The sequence below is a fragment of the Mustelus asterias genome, chromosome 1, assembly GCF_964213995.1.
Source record: "Mustelus asterias chromosome 1, sMusAst1.hap1.1, whole genome shotgun sequence".
Classification (NCBI taxonomy): Eukaryota; Metazoa; Chordata; class Chondrichthyes; order Carcharhiniformes; family Triakidae; genus Mustelus; species Mustelus asterias.
The window spans coordinates 36,322,512-36,349,890 of record NC_135801.1 but is presented as its reverse complement, the minus strand read 5'-3'; the positions used below and the strand labels follow the sequence as shown (position 1 = coordinate 36,349,890).

Genomic DNA, 27,379 nt, shown 5'->3' with positions numbered 1-27,379 from the left:
TGAGCTGTAGTCAATAAATAGGGGTCTGACATAGGTGTCTTTGTTATCTAGGTGGGAGTTGAGTGCCGGATCAGGGAGATGGTGTCTGCTGGACGTGTTGTGGCGGTAGGCAAACTAGTGGACCAGGTAGTTCGGGCGGTTGGAATTGATTTGTGCCAAGACTAGCCTTTCGAAGCACTTCATAGCACTTGCAGAGCCTCTGGCGATGATCTTTGCGTCGTCGATGGAGACGGGAGAGGTGCCGGAGGATTGGAGGATTGCGGATGTGGTTCCTATTTTCAAGAAGGGGAATAGGGATAGCCCAGGTAATTACCGACCGGTGAGTCTAACCTCAGTGGTTGGTAAACTGATGGAGAAGATCCTGAGGGACAGGATATATGAGCATTTAGAGAGGTTTAGTATGCTCAAGAATACTCAGCATGGCTTTGTCAAGGGCAGACCGTGCTTTACGAGCCTGGTGGAGTTCTTCGAAAATGTGACTAAACACACTGACGAAGGGAAGGCGGTAGATGTGGTTTATATGGATTTTAGCAAGGCGTTCGATAAGGTCCCCCATGCAAGGCTTCTAGAAAAAGTGACAGGGCATGGGATCCAAGGGGCTGCTGCCCGGTGGATCCAGAACTGGCTTGCCCAAAGGAGGCAGAGAGTGGGTATAGATGGGTCTTTTTCTAAATGGAGGTCGGTCACCAGTGGTGTGCCCCAGGGATCTGTTCTGGGACCCTTGCTGTTTGTCATTTTCATAAATGACCTGGATGAGGAAGCGGAGGGATGGGTTGGTAAGTTTGCCGACGACACGAAGGTTGGTGGGGTTGTGGATAGTCTGGAGGGATGTCAGAAGTTACAGAGGGACATAGATAGGATGGACTTCAACCCAGATAAATGCATCGTGGTCCATTTTGGTAGGTCAAATGGGATGAAGGAGTGCAATATAAAGGGAAAGACTCTTCGTACTGTAGAGGATCAGAAGGACCTTGGGGTCCGGGTCCATAGGACTCTAAAATCGGCCCCGCAGGTGGAGGAGGTGGTTAAGAAGGCGTATGGTGTGCTGGCCTTTATCAATCGAGGGATTGAGTTTAGGAGTCCGGGGATAATGATGCAGCTATATAAGACCCTCGTCAGACCCCACTTGGAGTACTGTGCTCATTTCTGGTCGCCTCACTATAGGAAGGATGTGGAAAAGATTGAAAGGGTGCAGAGGAGATTTACAAGGATGTTGCCTGGATTGAGTGGCATGCCTTATGAGGATAGGCTGAGGGAGCTCGGTCTTTTCTCCTTGGAGAGACGTAGGATGAGAGGAGACCTAATAGAGGTGTATAAGATGTTGAGAGGCATAGATCGGGTGGACTCTCAGAGGCTTTTTGCCAGGGTGGAAATGTCTGCTACGAGAGGACACAGGTTTAAGGTGCTGGGGGGTAGGTACAGGGGAGATGTTAGGGGTAAGTTTTTCACACAGGGTGGTGGGCGAGTGGAATCGGCTGCCGTCAGTGGTGGTGGAGGCAAACTCAATAGGGTCTTTTAAGAGACTCCTGGATGAGTACATGGAGCTTAATAGGATGGAGGGTTATAGGTAGGTCTAGAAGGTAGGGATGTGTTCGGCACAACTTGTGGGCCGAAGGGCCTGTTTGTGCTGTAGTTTTTCTATGTTCTATGTTTCTATAATGATGGATGTCAGAGCCACCGGATGATAGTCGTTGGGGCACACTGCTTGGTTTTTCTTAAGTACCGGGATGATGGTCCTGAGAACATCCTGAGACTGGAAGATGGATTTGGTGTCAAGCCAGATAAAGGGCTGGAATTTACGCTTCCCTTACACTTGAAAGCAGCGGGTAGAGGGACATAAAATACAGTGAGTGGCTTTCCTGCCGCCTTTCTGTGCACCACCTACCTCTCTGAAATTTTATAGAAGTGTTGGACTCATTGAGATCATGGATCATAGAATCCTACAGTGCAGAAAGAGGCCATTCGGCCCATCGAGTCTGCACCTACCCAGGCACTATCCACTTATCCACCCACTAACCCCTCTAACCTATGCATCCCGGGACACTAAGGGGCAATTTAGAACGGCTAATCAACCTAGCCTGCACATCTTTGGACTGTGGGAGGAAACCGGAGCACCCGGAGGAAACCCACGCAGACACAGGGAGAATGTGCAAACTCCACACAGACAGCGACCCGAGCTGGGATTCGAACCCAGGTCCCTGGAGCTGGGTTCGCAGCAGTGCTAACCACTGTGCTACCGTGCCGCCACATTTGATGTGACTTAGGGCACAGGCAGCAGAGTTTTGGATGACCTCAAGCTTACAGAAGTTAGAATGTGAGAAGTCAGCCAGGAATCTGTTGGATAGATGTTAGGGCTTATTGAGTAAGACCCTTAACTTTTACTCATGTTGAGAGGAAGCCCACCCCATCCAAGAAGCCTAGCAGCTTTAGCTAGATGAGGGTGCTGGGAGAATCTACTTTGTGGGGAGGCCAATAGCTCCCTTAGAGGTACCCTCCTCCCAAGTCATTCCCCCTCCATTAACTCTCCCCACTATCTTCTTGGACTCAGCCACTCACTTGGGACTTAACTGAGCTCCTCGGCATGTTGGGACGTCCTGTGGTCCCAGCAGTGGCCATTGCTCCGTAGCGCTGCTGTGATCAACCAGCAGCTCACTAAGGCGGACTTCCTCTTGTGATGGGAGGGGGGGGCGGGAGAGGAAACGTCTCATCTTAAAGCAATTAACACCGCTCCCAGCATTAAATGCTGCAGGGCTGCCATCTGGATTGTGGACGTACTCACCCTTCCCAGAGCTTGGAATGGGGGAGGGATTTTAGGGCAGATGAACAGAAATCTGACAAAGACCAGGTTTTAGGGAAATTCTTAAAGGATAAAAGAAAGGTAGAGAGGCAGAAAGATTTAGGAAAGGAGTTCCAGAATTTAGGGTCTACACAACTGAAGACACAGACACCAATGGTGGATCAATTAAAATGTTAGATATTCAAGAGGCCAGAAATAGAGAAGCACAGGTATCTCAGAGGGCAGGAGGTTGTACAAAGATAAAAGAGGGACAAAGTCATGAGGAGAACAAGGAAGAAAAGTTTTCAAGTCAAGGATTTGCTTAATTAGGATCCAATGTACGCGAGTTATAGTGGGGGGAATGGGACTTGGTGTGACTTAGGGCACAGGCAGCGGAGTTTTGGATTACCTCAAGCTTACAGAAGTTAGAATGTGGGAAGTCAGCCAGGAATATGTTGGGATAGCCAAGCCTAGAGGTAACAAATAATGAGGTTTTCAGCAACAGATGAGCTGAGGCAGGGATAGAGTCTGGAAATTTTACAAAGCTGAAAATAGGTGAACTTAATCTTGGCATGGATAGGTAGTCAGAAACCCATGTCAGCTATGACACCAAGGTTGCAAACACTCTGGGTCAGTTTCAGATACTTGCCAAGGAAAAAAACGAAGTCTGTGCCAAGGAAATGTGCTTTGTGGTGAGGAATGAAGACCATTGCTTTGGTCTTCCCAATATTTAGGTGGGGTAGATTTCTGCTTATCCAGTACTGGAAAACGGCTAAGCAGTGCAACAGTTTCAAGACAGTGGAGACGTTGGGAGAGGTGGTGATGACGTGGGGTTGGGTGCTGTCAGCATGCGTATGCAAACAGATGCAGTGTTTTCAGACGATGCCGCCAAGGGGTAATATGTAGTTGAGAAACTGGAGGGGGTCAAGGATAGATGTTTAGGAGGTAATCAGAGCTAACCGTGCAGGAGTGGAAAGAGAAGCCATTGTTAGGGTTGTGATTCGCTGAATGATAATTAAATCAGGCAAGCATTGTCCCACCCAGTTGAATAATGGTGGGGAAGTGTTGGCGAAATTAGTGTGATAAAGGATGAGGAGGGATAATTTACTTTTGTCACAGTCATATTGGATGTCACTTGTGAATTATTCATGTTGGATAGATTCATGTGGATTAGATTAAGCAGAGATGCTCAGTTCAGTGTCCATGGAGTTTGTCAAATGTAACTGGAGTACAAGAAATCTTTCCATTGCTTAAAATCTAAATTTTTGTTGCCTCAAAGAAATTTAACTTTAGTTGATTTTGTCGGAGATCAATTTTTTTCTTCATAAACACACCTGAGGGTTTGCGGACTGATCTCACGATCAGCTGTTAAACTGTTGAAAATGAATGTCACCAAGCAGAACTGAATCCATGAAACGAGCAAATGAAAAATTATAATTCCTGATTATTCAAAAAACTACTATACTTTTTTAAAAAGGTAAGTTATCGTAAGAGATCTGATGTAATGAAACATCTTTCTGCCATTTATGATCAATGTATTTTACTGCAAAGCAGAAGCAGTTGCATATATTCTTTTCTTAGTAACTGATATCTTGCTGCAGAAAGCACCGTAGATAAAAGCTATGAGATGGGTGAGGATCTCAAGCTAACCAGGAAACTCAAACACCGAACTCATCTATGCTTCTTTCTTAAATAAAAACTTGTCTTTTGTTCTTCGATGAGTTTAGTGTGTTCCAATTGATGAAGATTTATTTTCACAGTTTTGTGGAAACTTTCTGATCCTGTGTTTTGGTTTAGCTCTGCAGGTGCTGGGAATGTGGCTGACCGAGTCCTTGCACAGTTGCTGACTGAAATGGATGGAATTGAACAGCTCCATAATGTGGTCATCTTGGCAGCCACCAACAGGCCAGATATGATAGACAAGGTAAAGATGACTGGTTTCTGCACTGAATGTTTATTTCTGTTACCCATTCCTAATTAGTGCAATGTGCGCATGTTGATGTCGTAATATAAGCAGTGCACTAAGTGGACCATTTTATATATGATGAATTTTTAAACCCATGAATCTTACACATGATTTGCTTCCTCAATTTTTACTGCAGCAATTGCAAGAAAAAGTCTTCAATTACAACAGCTCCTGTTTATGTTGATTTCTGAAACACCATGACTTCTAATATGAAACGTTTATTTTTCTGTCACCATTTTCCTTGTCTCCACTCATGTAGTGAACAGAACCTTATTCTCCACCTCCACCCCAAGATGGGCTGGGACATGGGGGGGTCAGTGAGAGCAGATTTCGGTTTAGTCAAGTGGGAAGTTGATGGAGATCCTGTCACTGCGCCTTACTGACTCCCCCTTATTAAGCCCAGGAAGGCTGCAGGATGGTCTTTCCATCCGGAAGACAATTGAGGCTGTTAGCTCGCCATTTGAGTATCCCAGCCTGCTGCCACACATATTCAACCACTGGCAAGCAAGGGCTATGTCTGGTGGGCAACCTGCCAGGTAAACTTTAGAGGGTTTGCCTGGTGATGGGGGCCCTCCTACCTGGGCCAGCCATACCCATCAGAGAGACCCACCAGAGGCATGGACCACCCACTGATAAAGATCTCTGCCTGCTCTTAAAATGAACCTCCCCCACACAAGTGAGCCTGCCTTACCTACCTTCACTCCAGTCTCCAGCAATGATCCTATAGCCTCGGCATCCTGCTCTACTGGCACTGATCACCACTCCTGGTGGCACTGCCAGTATTGGAGAACTGCAAGCCTGCGGTTGGCTGGCAGCTCTTGGAGACAGGAAATCCACCCTGAATGCACTGAGGAATCCATTGCCAACCAGTCAAGTACTGATTAGAACAAAGTTGAGCAGGGTTGTCAACAGCTCTGCAGCCAATGAATGGGTCCCACCATCACGAGCATTAACTTCTGTCCAGTGAATATAATTTGACCCCGTTAATTTACACATTCTGCAAAGCTGTTGAAGACATTATTATAGAAAGATTCAGTGTGTTTAATGCTAAGGTATAATAACATTTCAGTGTGTAGTTTAATTTCACAAATGCTGTAATGGTGTTTAAGTGTCATCTCTGATAAACACATTACAGTAGGAACTGGACTCTAGAATCAAATTTAACAGAGAAAGGAGCGCAGTTAACTGGTCAGAAAGAGTTACAAGAATGCCATCATTACACGTCATGTTCTGCAACAGTGATGTTGCCATTATTTTATCTTAGTCTGTTTTTACCCTATGCTGATACTGCAAGCACGTTACAATCAGTCCCAGCTGGAAAGATGAATGTTATATGTATGAGATCCAAAAACTGTGGAGATAACACCACAGATTTAAATCTGGAGTCATATCTTTGTTGGGCTTCCAGAAGAGAATTTAATCTGATTCAGGCTTTTCTCCACTTCCCCCACCTCACTAATCAGAAGTCAGGGGAGTAACATGCAAATTAAGATGGGGAGATGTGCCTTCCCCTATTAATGAGGAAATTATTCCTCGCAGATGAATATTTGGAATAATCTATCGCATGGAATTGTAGAGGCAGAAGAAAGGCAATTCGCAATGGTGTTATATGCTAAATAACAATAAACGAGTTAAGTTACTAAAGAGATAAGGTTGAATGAATAGAATGTCCTATGTTCTTTTGAACAACCTCTCTAGATCACAAGATAAAGATGATCTGGATGAATAACAGTTTCTTCACATGCCTAATCCAACTTTCTGAGTATCAACAGACCTGATCATGTTATTTTTTTAGATGCCGGAAGCAGAAAAATAAATATTTTAAATCAAATTTTAGGAAGTGTTCTGAATCTTTTGTAACATGGTACATTATTCTAGTTAACTGAATCAGTGTAATTAATATTTAACAGTTGTTTGTAATTGCAGTGTTGAAATGCAACTGTAATCCTTAGAGGGTTAAAGCAGAGTGAACTACAGAGAGTGGTGTCCATGATAAACTACATAGAATGTAATGTAGCTTGTGCATCGAAAGCAGCTAGTAGTTCATCACGTTCTCTCCTTTTTTCTTCCTATGCTTCAGGGAAGTTAAAAATAAAAAGAATGGGCTACCTACCTATATTCAGTTTTTACAAAAGTGGGTTGGGGGTAGCGACCAATGCACTTCCAGATGAAGACTATTCACTAAATTATTTTCAGGAGATTGTATTACTCCATTTTTAACATTACTTGTTAGTTTTTACATCTGGTGTCAGGGTATATGACATCTGAAAGGAAGCATGAAGAGCTCACCCATTAAATAAATGCCTTTTCACCACTGGTGTACTTGGTCCCACCTTTGCCCCCTCCGACACGATGTGCTTGGCCAGCAGCAGGCGTACGGCGGTCTGGATCTCCCGGTAGCTGATGGTCCGCCGCTTGTTGTAATGGGCCAGGTGGGAAGCCTCACCCGTGATGCACTTGAAGATGTTGCGGACTAACGTGTCTGTGATGCCCATGGCCTTGGAGGAGATGCTGGTGTCGGGGTGAACCTGCTTTATCACTTTGTAGATGGAGTAACTCCCCTTCCTGGACCACCTCCTCCTCTTGCTGCTTTTCGTTGGTGGCTTCTTCTGTGCCTTCTTGACGCCCTTCCTGGAAGCTTGTACTTCCTTTTCTTCAGGCATGGTGCATTCAGACTGCCAACAGGCTAGAAGGAATGCCACCTCCTAGACCACTCAATGTATTTCCATATGATTGGACTTTTGTGATTAGCTAACTCACATCCCACACCCAGTTTGGCTGGCTGCAGCTAGTAAACCTGTTGGAAAAGTTTAAAACCAGCCCTGCTGTTAAATTTGACAGAAATTGCTAGAAACTGAACTTCAGATTTAACTGATAAAAAATCCTCCCCTCCCTGCTCATTATCAGCATCCGAGGTCTCTGACTGGATAAGACACCCAAGTTTAAAATAGATGTGATATTAATGTTTGGTTGTACTTGATTTGAATATACTTATCACCAACAGGTTCATGAAACAGGTTCATGTAACTTTTTCTTTGCTCCTATGGTGGAAAGGGAGCCTGGCGGGTGGAGGGCAAGAGAAATGAAACATGAATATTTGAAATGCAATATAACTTTCTGGAAATAACTACCTCCAAAACTATCAACTTCAGATTGCTAGGTTCAAGTCAACTCTTAACAAATTCTACATTGTTACACAGTAAAACAGGAAAACAAGGTTCTGTTTTGTGACCTTTGTGATTTGGAAATGAGAAAATATATAATGTACTCAAACAGAGTACTGATGGATTGGTATGCCATGACCCATATTAATATTTCAACTTCTTGAACGATGGCTTAATCTTTGTTAAAGAATGCAGGCTGGCATCTAATAGGGAAATGGGAGGAAATAAACCCCTGGGATCATAGTCATTTTCAGTACTAAAAGTTACTTGAGCAGCTGAAAAATCAGATTATTTTGCCCCCTGCTGGGTCCAATTTGAGTGTCAAACACATTGACTGTGATGTACAACACAACTACTGAATGGGGTACTGGATTACAGTTTAGGTCAGCACCCGAGGGTTTTCTTTCCAAGCTGCCCTTATCACATCAGGCCTAAGGTTGCAGCACCAAGTAAATCATTTGTGTTGCAATTGATCTGTATAATTTGACAAATAAAGATTAATGAGATATATTTGGTACCAGTGTTCGATTGTGATCTGATTTATAGCACCTCTGCTTAGTCAGCAATCAATGTCAAAAACTAGTAAGCGAAGCATTCGTGGATGTACTTGCAGCTTTCTGCAAGGGAGGAGGTACATCCACCAATGACTTGTATTTGCCGAGCACCTTTAATATCAAAAAATATTCCAAGAATTGCACGTAATCAGGCAAAATTGATGTTGAGCCAAAGGAATGGCAAGACTGAAATCTTAGTTCCAGTGGTATATTTTAATGATCCAGTAGTTTAAGGATTAAATTTAATTTGGTCAGGTTGAAGAAGCACTCTGTAAGCAAGTTGGGACTCATTAGTTTCCAGCCATGAATGAGCAGCATTTGTGTTGAAGATATAAGATAAGGACTCAGATTTCGTGGTCAGTAGCACAGTGCAGTGCTCGCTGTTAACACGCAACAAATTTCTGCACAAATCTAGTGTGATCCCGGTAGTGAGAATTTCAGTTGTTATTCCTCTCAATATAGGCTGCAACGAGGCTCAGAAGTGCAAGCTGGTGGGTGAAAATGGCAGGCAGTCGTGAGCATGACTTACTGAAGCAAAAGTCTTGCAGCAGAAAAAAATTGAACCCTTGGGAGAAGCATTAGTTGCCCATCACAACTTGTTTGGATTAGCATTCTCTGGAAGTTGAGGGCCCTCTCCAACAGATGATCATTCAGTTATAAGAACTTAATAAGGAGTTAGCCTCCTCAATGGTAGAAAATAAAGAAGGAGTTTAAAAGGAATAGCCACAAGTGAACATTGAAGCTGAATGAAACACAGTATTTAATGGAGAATTAAATGAACACTTGAAGGAAATTTTGCAAAGAATTGGAATTCGTGTCGATAATTCTGATGTGTAGCTGGGCCAAGAAACAGGCCCAATTAGCTGAGTGGTTTTCTGCACCAAAAGTTGTATGATTCCAGAAAATCAAACAACGCCCTGAGCATTCTTGGCAATGGCAATATTGCAATTTTGTTCCAAACTTATTTCACCCTTTGCATGAGGAATTATTTCCTAATTTCACCCCTCAAAGAATTAGGCTGGGACTTTTCTTCCTCATGTGGTGGGACTTGACACAGGAGATTCAGCAGCCCAGTGAAAATTCCATTCGCGTTATGTTCCCTCTTAATGTATTGAAAATCTTGACCAAATCATCCCTGAACCGTTTAAATTTAGGGAATAAAACACTAGTTTATGCGATCTCTCTGAGTAATTTAACCCTTGCGGTCCAGGTATTCTTCTGGTAAATCTTTGCTGCACTCCCTCCAAGGCCACTAGCTCCTTCCTAAGGTGTGATGCCCAAACTGCTCACAGTACTCCAGGTGTTGTCTAACTAGGGCTTTGTAGAGCTGCAACATAACATCCACCCTGTTGTATTCTAGTCCTCTAGATTCCACTAACTTTTTAAATTTCTTTTTTGTATCTGTTTATAATATTTTAATAATCTATGTGCATGGGCTACCAAATCCCTTTGGCCCTTCAATATTTCTAACTTTGCATCATTTAATAAGTAATCTGTTCTATTCTTGTTAGGTCCAAAGTGGAAAACCTCATATTTACCTATTTTGAAATGCATTTGCTACAGTTTTTCCAATTTACATATTCTATCAATACCTTTGTAATTTCATGCTTTCAATTGCAACATCATCTATCTTTGCATCATTGGCAAACTTGAATATGTAACTTTGTATTACATCATATAATAATAAGTACAGTGGTTGGAGCCCCAACACACATCCTTGCGAACACATCCTGCCAATTCAAGTGCATGCCCATTATCCCTGGTCTCTGTCTCCTTCTGCTCAGCTAATTTAGAATCATAGAATAGGTTATAGCACAGAAGGTAACCGTTCTGCCCAATGAGTCTGTGCTGGCTCCCTGCAAGAGCAATCTAGCTAGATCTACTCCCTTTCCTTGTAACCTTACATTTGTTTCCTCTTAAGGACCTCTTTCAATCCCTTTCCAATTCCCTTTAGAAATCCATAATTGATTCTACCTCCAACACCCACATAGGCAGGGAATTCCAGATTCTAACCACTCATTGTTTTTCTCATGCCACCATTGGTGCTTTTGCTAATTGCCCTTACATCAGTATCCTCTGGTTTTTGATGCTTTCACGAATGGGAATTGTTTCTCCCTATCTCCTCTGTCTAGAACTGCCATAGTTTTGAACACCTCTATCAAAACTCTTCACAATCTTTCTTCTTTAAGAGGAGCAACCCCAGCTTCTCTAAACTTCCACATAATTGAAGTTTCTCATTCCTGGAACCATTCTCATAAATCTTTCCTGCACTGTCTTTAAAGCTTTTACATCCTTCCTAAAGTGTGGTGCCCAATTTGGAAACAATTTGGAGGCCAAACCTGTGTTAAAAGCTCATCAGAGTTTCCTTGTTTTGGTAATCTGGCCGGAATCCTGTGCTCTTTCTGGTAATGAGCTTGGAGGCAGGAAGGGCATTTCCTTAGGTAGGGTGGTGCTGGCTCGTCACCTTCCTGCCTCTGCCAGAATTAAGGGTCACATTCCTCTGTCTCTGGTGTTAACCCAGTTGTATTTTGGTCAGCTGCCACACAGCTGTACAACTAGCTTGTCACTTGTTGAAGGGGAGAGCCCTTCAATCAAAGGCACTCAATGCCTAATCAAAGGAATGGACATTTGGAAGGGGACCTACTGAGAGCCAAACACCTGCTTTATGCTGTTGACTCTGCTCCCCATATCCTGTGACCCCCGCCCTCTGAACACCCCTTCATTACTTACCTGTGGCCTGGGTCGCTCTGCGATTCTGGGACTCCAGTGCAACAGCCCCCCCCCGCAACCCCCCGCCATGACACTGCTGAGCATGAGCTGCCAACCTCTGATCTCCGGCATCTTGATTCCAGGAGAAAGCTCACTTCTGGAAACGCCACTGCCTGATTGGCTGTGGTTCAGCATGCCTTCCCTAAAAGAAGCTCATCAGCTGGCAGGCGAGACTTCCAATGCCTCAACAAGATTTCACCCCCTCTGTATCTACTTGTAAAGCACAGGATCCCAAATGTGTTTTTTTTAAAACATATTTTTATTGAAGGTTTTTCATTTTTAACAAACAACACAATGCACTCTCAAGGATTCGTACAGTACAGCAAAATCATTTTCAAACAAATCCATGTAGGAAAAGACAGAAAATAAAATCAACACAGTTGGTTCGAATTATTCTTTGACCATGGGGGAATATCAGGATAACAGGATAAAGCCATGAGCACATGGCACAGAGGATAACAGAGACAGAGCTACTCAACAAAATATTGATGGGTGACGGTGAGAGGGGCTGGGAGGAAGCAGTTAGTGCAGGGATCCCCTGTGGTCGTTCCCCTTAGCAACAAGTATTCCGCTTTGGATACGGGTTGAGGGGGACGACATACCAGTGGTGAGCTGCAGTGAGAGGATCTCCAGCACTGTGTCCGTCTCTGTGGCTCGGGAGGGTAAGGGGGAGAGCGGGAGGGCAATAGTTATTGGGGACTCATTAGTTAGAGGGATAGATAGGAGGTGCTGTGGCAGCAAAAGAGACTCGAGGGTGGTATGTTGCCTACCGGATGCCAGGGTCCGTGATGTCTCGGACCGTGTCTTCCGGATTCTTAAGGGGGAGGGGAAACAGTCACAAGTCGTGGTACACATTGGTACCAACGACATAGGTAAGAGAAGGGACGGGGATTTAAAACAGGAATTTCGGGAGCTGGGCTGGAAGCTGAGAGCCAAGACAAAACATGTGGTCATCTCTGGTACGTTACCGGTGCCACGTGATAGCGAGTTGAGGAACAGGGAGAGAGTGCAGTTAAACATGTGGTTGCAGGGATGGTGTAGGAGGGAGGGTTTCAGATACGTGGATAATTGGAACACATTCTGGGGAAGGTGGGACCTGTACAAACAGGACGGGGTGCACCTGAACCAGAGGGGCACCAATATCCTGGGAGGGAAATTTGATACGGCTCTTCAGGGGGGTTTAAACTAATTTGTCAGGGGAGTGGGAAAAGGAGTTGTAGTCCAGAAGTCAGTGTTGAGGGTGGTGAGGTATTGGGTAAGGTATCAAGGTCAAGGGTGGGTACCGGTAGACAGGAAGGTGGGTTGAAGTGTGTCTACTTCAATGCAAGGAGCATCCGTAACAAGGTAGATGAACTTGGGGCGTGGATTAGTACTTGGGACTACGATGTTGTGGCCAATACGGAGACGTGGGTAGAACAAGGACAGGAATGGTTGTTGGACGTTCCGGGGTATAGATGTTTCAGTAAGTGTAGGGAAGCTGGTAAAAGAGGTGGAGGAGTAGCATTGTTAATCAAGGATAGTTTAACGGCTGCGGAAAGGCACTTCGGGGGGGATCTGCACACTGAGGTAATATGGGCTGAAGTTAGAAATAGGAAAGGAGCGGTCACGTTGTTAGGACTTTACTATAGGCCCCCAAATAGTAATAGAGATGTGGAGGAAGAAATTGCTAAGCAGATTATGGATATGTGTGGGGGTCACAGGGTAGTTGTCATGGGGGACTTTAACTTTCCAAATATTGATTGGAACCTTTGTAGGTCAAATAGTTTGGATGGGGCAGTTTTTGTGCAGTGTGTGCAGGAGGGTTTCCTGACACAATATGTGGATAGGCCGACAAGAGGTGAGGCCACATTGGATTTGGTACTGGGAAATGAACCGGGCCAAGTGTTAGATTTGGTTGTGGGAGAGCACTTTGCAGATAGTGACCACAATTCGGTGTCTTTTGTTATTGCAATGGAGAGGGATAGAGCCGTACGGCAGGGCAAGGTTTATAATTGGGGGAGAGGTAATTATGATGCGATGAGGCAAGAATTAGGGGGCATAAGATGGGAACAGAAACTGTCAGGGAAAGGCACTAATGAAAAGTGGAACTTTTTCAAGGAACAAATACTGGGTGTCCTTGATAGGTATGTCCCTGTCAGGCAGGGAGGAAATGGCCGAGTGAGGGAACCATGGTTCACGAAAGAGGTGGAATGTCTTGTGAAAAGGAAGAGGGAAGCTTATGTAGGGATGAGGAAACAAGGTTCAGATGGCTCGATTGAGGGTTACAAGTTAGCAAGGAATGAGCTGAAAAAGGGGCTTAGGAGAGCTAGAGACATGAGAAGTCCTTGGCGGGTCGGATCAAGGAAAACCCCAAGGCTTTTTACTCTTATGTGAGGAATAAAAGAATGACCAGGGTGAGGTTAGGGCCGGTCAAGGACAGTAGTGGGAACTTGTGTATGGAGTCAGTAGAGATAGGCGAGGTGATGAATGAATACTTTTCTTCAGTGTTCACCAAGGAGAGGGGCCATGTTTTTGAGGAAGAGAAGGTGTTACAGGCTAATAGGCTAGAGGAAATAGATGTTCGGAGGGAGGATGTCCTGGCAGTTTTGAATAAACTGAAGGTCGATAAGTCCCCTGGGCCTGATGAAATATATCCTAGGATTCTTTGGGAGGCAAGGGATGAGATTGCAGAGCCTTTGCCTTTGATCTTTGGGTCCTCACTGTCCACGGGGATGGTGCCAGAGGACTGGAGAGTGGCGAATGTTGTTCCTCTGTTTAAGAAAGGGAATAGAAATGACCCTGGTAATTATAGACCGGTTAGTCTTACTTCGGTGGTTGGTAAATTGATGGAAAAGGTCCTTAGGGATGGGATTTACGACCATTTAGAAAGATGCGGATTAATCCGGGATAGTCAGCACGGATTCGTGAAGGGCAAGTCGTGCCTCACAAATTTGATTGAATTTTTTGAGGAGGTAACTAAGTGTGTTGATGAAGGTAGGGCAGTTGATGTCATATACATGGATTTTAGTAAGGCGTTTGATAAGGTCCCCCATGGTTGGCTTATGATGAAAGTAAGGAGGTGTGGGATAGAGGGAAAGTTGGCCGATTGGATAGGTAACTGGCTATCTGATCGAAGACAGAGGGTGGTGGTGGATGGAAAATTTTCGGACTGGAGGCAGATTGCTAGCGGAGTGCCACAGGGATCAGTGCTTGGTCCTCTGCTCTTTGTGATTTTTATTAATGACTTAGAGGAGGGGGCTGAAGGGTGGATCAGTAAATTTGCTGATGACACCAAGATTGGTGGAGTAGTGGATGAGGTGGAGGGCTGTTGTAGACTGCAAAGAGACATAGATAGGATGCAAAGCTGGGCTGAAAAATGGCAAATGGAGTTTAACCCTGATAAATGTGAGGTGATTCATTTTGGTAGGACTAATTTAAATGTGGATTACAGGGTCAAAGGTAGGGTTCTGAAGACTGTGGAGGAACAGAGAGATCTTGGGGTCCATATCCACAGATCTTTAAAGGTTGCCACTCAAGTGGATAGAGCTGTGAAGAAGGCCTATAGTGTGTTAGCTTTTATTAACAGGGGGTTGGAGTTTAAGAGCCGTGGGGTTATGCTGCAACTGTACAGGACCTTGGTGAGACCACATTTGGAATATTGTGTGCAGTTCTGGTCACCTCACTATAAGAAGGATGTGGAAGCGCTGGAAAGAGTGCAGAGGAGATTTACCAGGATGCTGCCTGGTTTGGAGGGTAGGTCTTATGAGGAAAGGTTGAGGGAGCTAGGGCTGTTCTCTCTGGAGTGGAGGAGGCTGAGGGGAGACTTAAGAGAGGTTTATAAAATGATGAAGGGGATAGATAGAGTGAACTTTCAAAGACTATTTCCTCAGGTGGATGGAGCTATTATAAGGGGGCATAACTCTTGGGTTCATGGTGGGAGATATAGGAAGGATATCAGAGGTAGTGGTTGGGGTGTGGAATGGACTGCCTGCAGTGATAGTGGAGTCAGACACTTTAGGAACATTTAAGCGGTTATTGGATAGGCACATGGAGCACACCAGGATGATAGGGAGAGGGTTAGCTTAACGTCCGTAGTTGGGAAGATGCTAGAGTCCATTATTAAAGAGGAAATAACAGAGCACCTCAATAAGAATGGTTCGATCAAGCAGACGCAGCATGGATTCATGAAGGGAAAGTCGTGTTTGACGAATCTACTGGACTTTTATGAAGATGTCACTAGTGCGGTTGACAGAGGGGAACCGGTGGATGTGGTGTTTTTAGATTTCCAGAAGGCGTTCGATAAGGTGCCTCACAAAAGGTTGCTGCAGAAGATTGGGGTACACGGAGTTAGGGGTAAGGTGTTGGCGTGGATTGGGGATTGGCTATCTAACAGGAAGCAGAGAGTTGGGATAAATGGGTGCTTTTCTGGTTGGCAGTTGGTGACCAGTGGCGTGCCGCAGGGATCGGTGCTGGGGCCTCAATTGTTTACCATTTACATAGATGATCTGGAGGAGGGGACTGAATCTAGGGTATTCAAGTTTGCTGATGAGTGGGAAAGCGAATTGCGTGGAGGACGCGGAAAGTCTGCAGAGAGATTTGGATAGGCTGAGCGTGTGGGCGAGGATCTGGCAGATGGAATATAATGTTAGCAAATGTGAGGTTATCCACTTTGGAAGAAATAATAGTAAATTGGAATATTATTTAAATGGAGAAAAATTACATTGTGCGACTGTGCAGAGGTACCTGGGGGTCCTTGTGCACGAATGGCAAAAACTCAGTCTGCAGGTGCAGCAGGTGATCAAGAAGGCAAATGGAATGTTGGCCTTTATCGCGAGGGGGATAGAATATAAAAGCAGGGAGGTCTTGCTGCAACTGTACAAGGCACTGGTGAGGCCGCAACTGGAGTACTGTGTGCAGTTTTGGTCCCCTTATTTGCGAAAGGATATATTGGCCTTGGAGGGAGTGCAGAGAAGGTTCACCAGGTTGATACCGGAGATGAGGGGTGTAGCTTATGAGGAGTGATTAAACAGATTGGGTCTGTACTCGTTGGAGTTTAGAAGGATGAGGGGTGATCTTATAGAGACATATAAGATAATGAAGGGGCTGGATAGGGTAGGGGTGGAGAGATTCTTTCAACTTAGAAGGGAAACCAGAACTAGAGGGCACAGCCTCAAAATAAGGGGGGGCTGGTTCAGAACAGAGTTGAGGGGGAACTTCTTCTCTCAGAGGGTAGTGAATCTCTGGAATTCTCTGCCATTGAAGTGGTGGAGGCTTCCTCGTTGAATATATTTAAATCACGGGTAGATAGTTTTCTGATCGATAAGGGAATTAGGGGATATGGGGAGCAGGCGGGTAAGTGGAACTGATTCGCTTCAGATCAGCCATGATCTTGTTGAATGGTGGGGCAGGCTCGAAGGGCCAGATGGCCTACTCCTGCTCCTATTTCTTATGTTCTTATGTTCTTATCTTGGTTTCAGATAAAGCTCGGCACAACATCGTGGGCTGAAGGGCCTGTTCTGTGCTGTACTGTTCTATGTTCTAAGATCCCTTATGGGGTAAGACACAACCAAACAAGACCCAAGTCAGCACTCCAAGACCCTCAACTGAGGGCACCACTCAAGCCCCACTATCAACCAAGAAAATATCTTCATATTGCCAACAATCAATCCCAAGGATTTAAATTTGACACAGGGCCAGAGGCAAGGTGGGCAAGCCCTGTTACCCACCTTGCTCCGAGAGTGCTAAACATCCAGACCAAATGTCATTGTACTCTAAACTAAGGTTTCCCTCGCTCCACCCCCAGAGCATGCTGATGGATAAATTCCATCACAAATAAATGAAATTCCCTGATTTTCAAAGGATAACAGGTGATATATGCCTCAGTGCTCATATATCATACACGCTTGTCAGGATAAAAGACAGCATCATAAAATCAGGAGTATAATTACAAAGGATAAAATTCCAGGATTAAGGACAACGACAGGATAATATAGCCATCCATAGAGCTAGAAAAGGCCAAAGTCATGAGAGGATTGTTGAGCAACATCAAAGATCCATCCAGAAATTCTATCAAACTTGATAACCCCAGCCTTCAAATGGACATCGTGAAAGCATGGCAGCCAGTTCTCAAATTCAGCCAGGAATTCATCCCCAGCTCCACTTGAGAGATCGGGTGCACGGACTCTCCTTCTCCGGCCCCATCTCGCCGATTTAACCCGATGTCCGACATTCCATGCAATAGGATTGCCAAGGACTGATGGTGAGTCGCCACCGAGGAAACTACGCCCTGGAGTGACAAGATTCTTGTCTCCGCTTCATCCATTTTCTCTCAGCAGTTCATCAATGTGGGCACCAATGATCTGTGCCAGGGAGCTGGGGCCATCGTCCATAACTTTACCCACAAAGGCAGCCATCATTTTGATGTCTATATCACTGCCAAAGCGTGAGCCTGTTCACCAGCAAAACTGCCATTGCGAACAAGGCCCCACCCCAGCTGTTTCCGACCACCCTGATCAAACAAAGATTTTCTTGACTTTGCTTGGCTTCCCATTAGCAAAAATTTAACCAGGCTCTTTCAGGAACATAGCACGGAATACACCCTCCAAACTTAATTATGAATTGTACAACAGGATAAAGTAAGAGATTAAAAGAAGCAGCTTGCAAAAATGAAGCTGTTCCTGCACTTGCATCACATGACCCCCCCTTTCCCAACTGTGTTTTTAACAACTTTCGCAACCTGCCCTACCACCTTCGCTTGTTTGTATACATGTGCCCCCAGCTTTCTCTGTTCCTGCACGCCCTTTAGAATTCTGAGGCTTTATAAAGCACTGGTTAGGCCCCATTTGGAGTACTGTGAGCAATTTTGGGCCCCACACCTCAGGAAGGACATACTGGCACTGGAGCGGGTCCAGCGGAGATTCACACGGATGATCCCAGGAATGGTAGGCCTGACATACGATGAACGTCTGAGGATCGTGGGATTATATTCATTGGAGTTTAGGAGGTTGAGGGGAGATCTGATAGAAACTTACAAGATAATGAACGGCTTAGATAGGATGGACGTAGGGAAGTTGTTTCCATTAACAGGGGAGACTAGGACGCGGGGGCACAGCCTTAGAATAAAAGGGAGTCACTTTAGAACAGAGATGAGGAGAAATTTCTTCAGCCAGAGAGTGGTGGGTCTGTGGAATTCATTGCCACAGAGGGCTGTGGAGGCCGAGACGTTGAGCGTCTTCAAGACAGAAATTGATAAATTCTTGATTTCTCGAGGAATTAAGGGCTATGGGGAGAGAGCGGGTAAATGGAGTTGAAATCAACCATGATTGAATGGTGGAGTGGACTCGATGGGCCGAATGGCCTTACTTCCGCTCCTATGTCTTATGGTCTTATGGTCTTATATCCTTTATTTTACATTGCCTTTCATTTGTCTTCCTATCAAACTAAATCACTTCAGACTTCTCTGCATTAAATTTAGACTGTGAGGTGTTTGACCATTCCATAAGCTTTTCTGGTCCTCTTGAGCTCCTCACAGTTCACAATGCTTCCAGGTTTTGGACTTCCGGGCCAGGAATCTGAGATCTGGAAACACCAGTTATCGGAGCAGGCATACACAACTCACAGACTCTGCTGTGAATTTGTAGGATTTTATGGTTACCCTAATGGTCCTGCTCCAACTGTGTATAGTATTACATCTAAATTAGATAGTGATTTCAGCATTAGATGATGGTTCAAGACAGCATGAAAGAATGGAATCAGCTGGGTGTCTAAGGAAACTCACCTGAGGAAGCAGCAGTGCTCCAAAAGCTCGTGATTCCAAATAAACCTGTTGGACTTTAACCTGGTGCTGTGAGACTTCTTACTGTGTCTAAGGAAAGGAGTCCCATAGAACATAGAACATTACAGCGCAGTACAGGCCCTTCGGCCCTCGATGTTGCGCCGACCAGTGAAACCAATCTAAAGCCCATCTAACCTACACTATTCCAATATCATCCATATGTTTATCCAATAACCATTTGAATGCTCTTAATGTTGACGAGTCCACTACTGCTACAGGCAGGGCATTCCACGCCCTTACTACTCTGAGTAAAGAACCTACCTCTAACATCTGTCCTATATCTATCACCCCTCAATTTAAAGCTATGTCCCCTAGTGTTAGCCATCACCATCCGAGGAACAAGGCTCTCACTATCCACCCTATCTAATCCTCTGATCATCTTGTATGCCTCTATTAAGTCACCTCTCAACCTTCTCTCCAACGAAAACAACCTCAAGCCCCTCAGCCTTTCCTCATACGATTTTCCCACCATACCAGGCAACATCCTGGTAAATCTCCTCTGCACCCTTTCCAACACTTCCACATCCTTCCTATAATGTGGTGACCAGAACTGTACGCAATACTCCAAGTGCGGCCGCACCAGAGTTTTGTACAGTTGCAACATGACCTCCTGGCTCCGAAACTCAATCCCTCTACCAATAAAAGCTAACACACCGTACGCCTTCTTAACAACCCTATCAACCTGGGTGCCAACTTTCAGGGATCTATGCACATGGACACCCAGATCCTCCTGTTCATCCACACTACCAAGTATCTTACCATTAGCCCAGTACTCTGTATTCCTGTTACTCCTTCCAAAGTGAATCACTTCGCACTTTTCCGCATTAAACTCCATTTGCCACCTCCCAGCCCAGCTCTGCAGCTTATCTATGTCCCTCTGTAACCTGCCACTTCCCTCCGCACTGTCTACAACTCCACTGACTTTAGTGTCATCCGCAAATTTACTAACCCATCCTTCTATGCCCCCATCCAGGTCATTAATAAAAATGACAAACAGCAGTGGCCCTAAAACAGATCCTTGCGGTACACCACTAGTAACTGAACTCCAGGATGAATATTTCCCATCAACCACCACCCTCTGTTTTCTTCCAGCTAGCCAATTCCTGATCCAAACCACTAAATCACCCTCAATCCCATGAGTCTGTATTTTCTGCAAAAGCTTACCATGGGGAACCTTATTAAACGCTTTGCTGAAATCCATATACACCACATCGACCGCTTTACCCTCATCCACCTCTTTGGTCACCTTCTCAAAGAACTCAATAAGGTTTGTGAGGCACGACCGACCCTTCACAAAACAATGCTGACTATCCCTAATCAAATTATTCCTTTCTAGATGATTATAAATCCTGTCTCTTATAATCCTTTCCAATACTTTGCCCACAACAGAAGTAAAGCTCACTGGTCTATAATTACCAGGGTTGTCCCTACTCCCCTTTTTGAACAAGGGGACAACATTTGCTATCCTCCAGTCTTCTCGCACTGTTCCAGTAGACAATGACGACCCAAAGATCAGCCAAAGGCTCTGCAATCTCCTCTCTAGCCTCCCAGAGAATCCTAGAATAAATCCCATCCGGCCCAGGGGACTTCTCTATTTTTACCCTTTCCAGAATTGCTAACACCTCCTCCTTATGAACCTCAATCCCATCCAGTCCAACAGCCTGCATCTCAGTACTCCCCTCGACACTGTCCCTCTCCAGTGTGAATACTGACGAAAAATATTCATTTAGTGCCTCTCCTATCTCTTCAGACTCCACGCACAATTTCCCACTCCTGTCCTTGACTGGCCCTAATCTTACCCTAGTCATTCTTTTACTCCTGACATACCTATAGAAAGCTTTAGGGTGTTCCTTGATCCTACCTGCCAAAGACTTCTCATGTCCCCTCCTGGCTCTTCTTAACTCTTTCTTTAGGTCCTTCCTGGCTAACTTGTAACTCTCAAGATCCCTACCTGAGCCTTCACGTCTCATCTTTACATAAGTCTCCTTCTTCCTCTTCATGGTCAACAAATGTGATAATGAAGGCAAGGACCCAGATGTGAAGGCATAATACATAAAATCCCTGTCCACACTCCTCCTCCTTGACGTGCAACTTACCATAGTAGATCCATTTATAGTACCTTAAAAGTTTTGTGCATGGTGTATTATTTTGGTAATTGCACTTATCTGATCACAATATAGCATGTTACCCGCCATGAACAATGCACAGAAAATCTGCTGGAATAATACTTTACAATCTTGTGTGTAACATGCACTGACTCATTTATTTCCTACCATTATTTTGTCAGACTGGTAGTCATGGATCTTTGTTGTGCTATAAATCACCTACTGTCAATTTGTTTTCAGGCCTGTTACTTATAAATAGGCTGACTCATTACATTTGACCTCTGATCTCCTAAGCTCCATTGCTCCATCTTCCAAGTCTAGTGGTGCTGTTCTCACCTGCCTGAGGCTCATCAATTAACTGGATTCCTGGCCCTAAGTATTTCACATATTTTGCTCGCCGGAAACTTTAAGCTAGCCTGCTCGCAGTTTAGTGGATCTTCCAACACTTCTATCAGCTGGCCAATCTGCATGTTACCAACTACTCAAAAAAAAATTGGTTTAAAAAAATGGAAGTGAAGTGGTGATAACCATGCAATTCAAGTTAAAAGATATTGGATAAAAAATTCAGTTGCCCTGAGAGTACATTGTGCTGTAGTTGGTCAGAACAGGGGTAATTTGATGAACATGCTTAAAATTATGCAGGATTGAGACAGAATAGATGGAAACAGATTGTTCCCAGTGGTTGCAAGGTCTGGAACCAGGAGAACAGATATAAGGTTAACTGTAAGATTTTGGATAGAAAGCAGGATAGAACTTTTTATAATGTGGAGATGCCGGGGTTGGACTGGGGTAAACACAGTAAGAGTTTTAACAACACCAGGTTAAAGTCCAACAGGTTTATTTGGCAGCAAATGCCATTAGCTTTCGGAGCGCTGCTCCTTTGTCAGATGGAGTGGAAATCTGCTCTCAAACAGGGCACAGAGACCTCTCTGTTTGAGAGCAGATTTCCACTCCATCTGACGAAGGAGCAGCGCTCCGAAAGCTAATGGCATTTGCTACCAAATAAACCTGTTGGACTTTAACCTGGTGTTGTTAAAACTCTTACTGTGTAGAACATTTTACACAGAGGTTTGTGAGGCTGTGGAATGCAAGAGTGAAGTTAAGCCATTGAATCAGTGACTATATCAAAATTAAATACCAGGTTTGATGGGTGGCGGAAGGAAAAGGAAGTACTGTATTTAATTTCCACACAATCTTGTGCAAACGTTTCAGCTGAATAGCTGATGATGAAAAGTATATTTGAGCAAAAATGCATTTATTTGAACAGTGGGGGAATTACAGAAACATAATTCACCTTTGGTCGGTTTGGGTGTCCACTGGAATGAATGGTATGGGCTTCAAACATTAAACAGTTTGAAGCAAGTTTATCTTTCATTTTATTAGTTTTATTTTGTTTCATGTTTACTGGTGAAATTGTGGGAATTCTAAACTTTAAGATTAAGCTAGAATGAAAAACAAGTGCAAAGTCAAATGCTGCTTTGGAGGAATGGCAAACCAAGGTAGAATGGAAATTCAATCAGCACTTGACACTGTCAGGACAGAAAACTTCGGAGAGTGTTGCATCCCAGGCCAGTGATATTTCACCCATGGTTTTATATTCTGTTCCTGCATGTGCCTTTTACAAAGTGCATATGATTATTATTTCTTCCTGTACCCAAAGGATGCGACAGTGTAGGCCACAACAGCTTTTATGAGCAGTTCTTTTAAAGAGTCACAATCAAAAGATTCACTATTTAAAAAAAAAAATCACTCTATATCTTAGGCTGGATTTATTTTGTGTTAATTGGGAATCCAACAACAAGTTGCATTTATGTAGCTCCTTAATATAGCAAAACATCTGAAGATGCTTTTTGTTTTCAAACAAAATTTGACACCAAGCCACGTAAGGAGCTATTCAGACAGATGATGGAAAACTTGGTCAGCAGGGTTTCACATCTGGGCCTTAATTATAGCCTTTTTAGTTATACTACTAATGTTATGTTGATGTGCACTCAGAACTAGTTTACGGGGCATAAAAGTGCTTATTTTCTGCATTACTACTAGAGCGACACTTCAGAAGTACTTCATTAGCTGTGGAGTGTTTTGGGATTCCTGAGGTCATGAAAGCCTCTATATAAATGCAAGACCTTTCTTATTTTATGTTTAAGCTGAACATTGCTGTTTTTCAGATGAAGTTTTGTTAGTATTTTTTATAGTAGTTATTTCGAACAGAAGAGAGTGACCTTTGACATTGCTGTCAGTTAATATTGGCAAAGCGAAGGACCTTCCTGATTGCTACAGATTGCCAGTTACATGCTGAAGGTTGTTAATGAAGTAAATGCACAACAGATGCAGATTTAAATTCAAGTTACAGATAAGTGTCATATTTCAACCTTTAAATAATGTCTTAAAGGGGTTGATTGTGGCCTTTTGAGATTAAATTGACTTCAATGGGAAGGAAAATCAGGCAAAGTAGGGGAAAATGGGCTGCTAATTCTTTAGCATCCGATTTGTGCTACTGTCCAAGATGGATTATGTCGCCAATGTTTCTCCAAAATGTCTGGACACATGAGCGAACTCTGGAGTGTTTCATGGTAGAGCCACATTGCTCAATTTGTGTGTTCATGCCTGAAATTTTAAGATTTTACAGCACAGGGCATTCCAATTAAGCGTGATATTTGCCAACCTCGCCTGCGATTGCAAGATCACCAGTGACTTGATGCACTCTCTAAATCTGAAATTACTTTTATTAAATGTTGATGTTTCCCTGTGTGTATGAACCTCCGGAAGCAGAGGTTTTATTCAAATGGCGAATGAAAGACAGAACCCCAGTTAGTGTTGATGCTGGATTCATAATCACAATTATTAGTAATGTAAATTGTCCCTATTCTTATCCACAAATAAGTTTGACAGCGACTTATAAATTTAAAAAGGCAATAATTAACTGTACACATTTAGAATACTGCACATATGCAGAAAGTTTAAAAAAAGACATGCATGCACATCTATCTACCTGCATATTGGTGTTTATCACGCATACGTATGTGTAGGTGCATTTGCAGATCAACTTCTAAGAAACTAGTATGGTGGTAAATCTTCAATGGACTTTTGCCTGGAAGTTCTGTATAGTAAAATAATGGAGAAAATTTGAGGCATTTTTGGCAACCCATTTATATTTTCTAAAAAAGCAAAGCATGTCAGGCCATGCCCTTTCCATTTGGGAAATGTACCATCAGTGTCCAAAGATAAAAATCTAGAATTTTTATTTAATTTGATCTTGCATAATTAATTGTTATGCCGAGTTCCACAATAGCTGCATTCAGAGGAAACAAAATCTGACCTTGCTCAAGGTTATTTCACTGAAACGATGACTGATTCCTTAATTCTGTATTTTCCTTTGCTTCTTGTAGCTAATGTAGATGGAAAATGTCTAAATTGCTTTTGGGAAATAAGTAAAAGATAAAGCATCATTTTTTTTTTCAATATGCTCACAGCCTGTGTCTGATGATCCGAACATTGTATAATTAACACCGAAATATGTGATTCTAATGCTAAAGCAAGTCAGAGGATGGAATCCGAGTAGGATGGGGATTGAATGGCAATCTAGTGCCAAAGCCTGTAAGTCTATTGGAAGCCTGGGAAGTGAGTGCTAGGAGGTGATTATACACTTATCTCTTTACGCTCCTATCTTTGCTGGGATAGAAGTGCAGGTTGAAGCAGCAGACAGTCAATATAGTTGTATGACAGCTGAAATGTTATTTCTTTAGCTGATTTTTCATTTTAGGAAACACTGAGCCTGTCAGAAGGCTCAGACATGAGCTGCCACTGAACTGATTAGAAAGCTGAGACAGGAATCTGCATCCACAAAAAAGGAGATAGATGGATACAATAAATTCATTTTATTTTCCCTTGCGTTTATTCCATAGTCAAGCAGTATCTGAGCCTGGCACCCATGCTGCTGAATGTTACTGATGGCATTGGAACTGAAGGGTTAGCATTGTAATATATAATCACTGCACATCCATGCAATGATGCTCAATACTTAAGTTATTAGAAAATAGAAATTTGATTTAAATGATATAATACACATTCCATGTTTTGTATAGCAGTCAGCATCTAATTTGGGTTAAACAGAAACAGCCAATTCTGGAAATAAAAGTAGAAAATGCTAGGAGACTTTCATTACAATTGTATAAGAGCTGCAATCATTAATTGGTTGAAGTCTGTATTGATAACATTTTCAGATCTGGCCTTTCAGTTTTTGTTTATTGACAAGTATTGATTCAAGTATTATAGATACAAAAATTGTCTTAAGTAGCAATATCTTTGTGCTCTGTGTGGGATTATAAATAGCATTTGGTGGAGAGAGAGGGCTGGTTAAGTGCGAAATCCAAGAAGAAGCAGAGATAGTAGAGCTTTGATTATTTTGACACAGTTATACAGGAAATCTGAACTGCATTTTAGCTCAGGATGGTAAAACAACAACTATCTCGAGGAACATTTGACAGGTGATGTGATTTAAGCTAAGCTTTTGGCTGCTTTGTACGCAAGTATGCATTAGATTCCTTTAGTAAACTCTCTGATCTATCATGTCTTCTGAGATAAAACACAGCTGTTGTACTAACCGAGAGCCCATATTAAATAGTTTTAGAATTCTTCCTGCACCCATCTTCTGCCCTTGCTTTAAAACTTCTTGCCGTTGGGTAAATACACATATTGGCCTGGGTTTTACAGTCAGCAACGAAGGAATGGTGCTCATCGTTTGCTACACTGATGGCTTCCCACAGAGTTTATGCAGACCTTTGAGTGGAACAAGCAGCAGTGAGGCTATTCAATGAACTAGGCACTTGGTAAATCACAATGTGATTAGTCAGAATCAGCATGGTTTTATGAAAGGAAAATTGTGTTTGGAAAATGTAATGAGAGCTTTTCTGAGCGTGTAACTAATGGGGTACATAAAGGGAATTGATGGATGTAGTATATTTGGATTTTCAAAAAGTATTCGATAAGGTGCCAAATGAAAGATTGTCATGCAAGATAAAGGCTCATCAGAGATGAGGAGAAATTTCTTCACTCGCGGTTGTGCACCTTTTGGAATTCTCTAGAGTGCCACGAATGCTCAGTTGTTAAATTTACTGAACCGGAGGTCAATAGATACTTGTATTTGAGGATATTGAGGGATATGGGGATTAGGTGGAAAAGTGGAATTGAGGTTGCAAATCAGCCATGATCGTATTGAATGGCAGGACAGGCTGCAGGGGATAAAGGGCATACTCCTGTTTCAATTTCTTTTCTTCATAAGCAGAGGGATCACTGTGACCTGTACCATAGTACTTGGTGCAGGCTACGGGGGGCTCATCCAATGGCTGCAGAGCTGGGGAGACCCCATACATTTGTATGTGCCTTTTGAAGCAGTTATTTGTTCTCCAGGATCAAGATCTGGTGGTAAAAATCCTGCTCCCTGGGAGCTACTGGCCAATCAAAGGCCAGTAGATGCCTATTGCAGGGATAACCAGCAAGCGTGGCAGCTGCTGACAATGCATCCAGAAAGACGCCTAGAATTCCTCAGGGAACCCATTTACAGTTGAGTGATGGCAGGATGGAGGTCGCATTGTGGGGATTGTGGCCGGGGATAGGAGGGGGGCTCACAGCAAATGCAGTGAGGTAGTACCCAATGTGCCCCCCACTTCCTGATGTTGGGACCCTCAATCAGGCACTATGTGCCTTTGAACCTATCCCCCGCAGGAAGTTTGCTTTTCAGGGTATCTGTAGCGACAGCTCCAATCACTGCTGGTTGAATGCTAGCAGCAGCAGGATAAGACCCTTAAGATGGCATTAATTTTCCAGTTGGGGCCTCCATTGGTGACAGGCCAGCCACAGGCCTTCCAGCTCCGGACGTAATCAGGATAGAGGCAGGAAAGTGACGGAAGTTCCCTCTTGGCACCCTCTCACCTGATTAAATGCCTTCTAAAATTCTACTCTGGGAAGGGCACTAAATTCCACCTTCTCTGTCTAAACTAGGAATTGTAAATTAGATTCAAATCAAAATAAAGACGGAAGGAAAGCTGGGACTAAGAGAGGGAAAGAAGAGACTGAGAGAAAAAAAAAATAGCCTCCAGCATTTAGCAAAGTGTAAAGGAATGAGCGTCTAGACTTTTAAAATTATATTTTCACTGTATGAGATTTATCACGATGTGGAGATGCCGGCGTTGGACTGGGGTGAACACAGTAAGAGTTTTAACAACACCAGGTT

At 43.6% G+C, this 27,379-nt stretch overlaps 1 protein-coding gene across 4 annotated transcripts in view; it reads left to right on the top strand.

The window, feature by feature from the left end:
- afg2a (AAA ATPase AFG2A) overlaps nucleotides 1-27,379 on the top strand; it is a 476,777-nt gene that overhangs the window by 131,094 nt on the left and 318,304 nt on the right. For all 4 annotated transcript variants that reach the window (XM_078211250.1, XM_078211230.1, XM_078211259.1 and 1 more), the window contains one exon: nucleotides 4,574-4,700. In XM_078211250.1, the coding sequence (XP_078067376.1) occupies nucleotides 4,574-4,700 (127 nt within the window). The remainder of the gene's footprint in view (nucleotides 1-4,573; nucleotides 4,701-27,379) is intronic.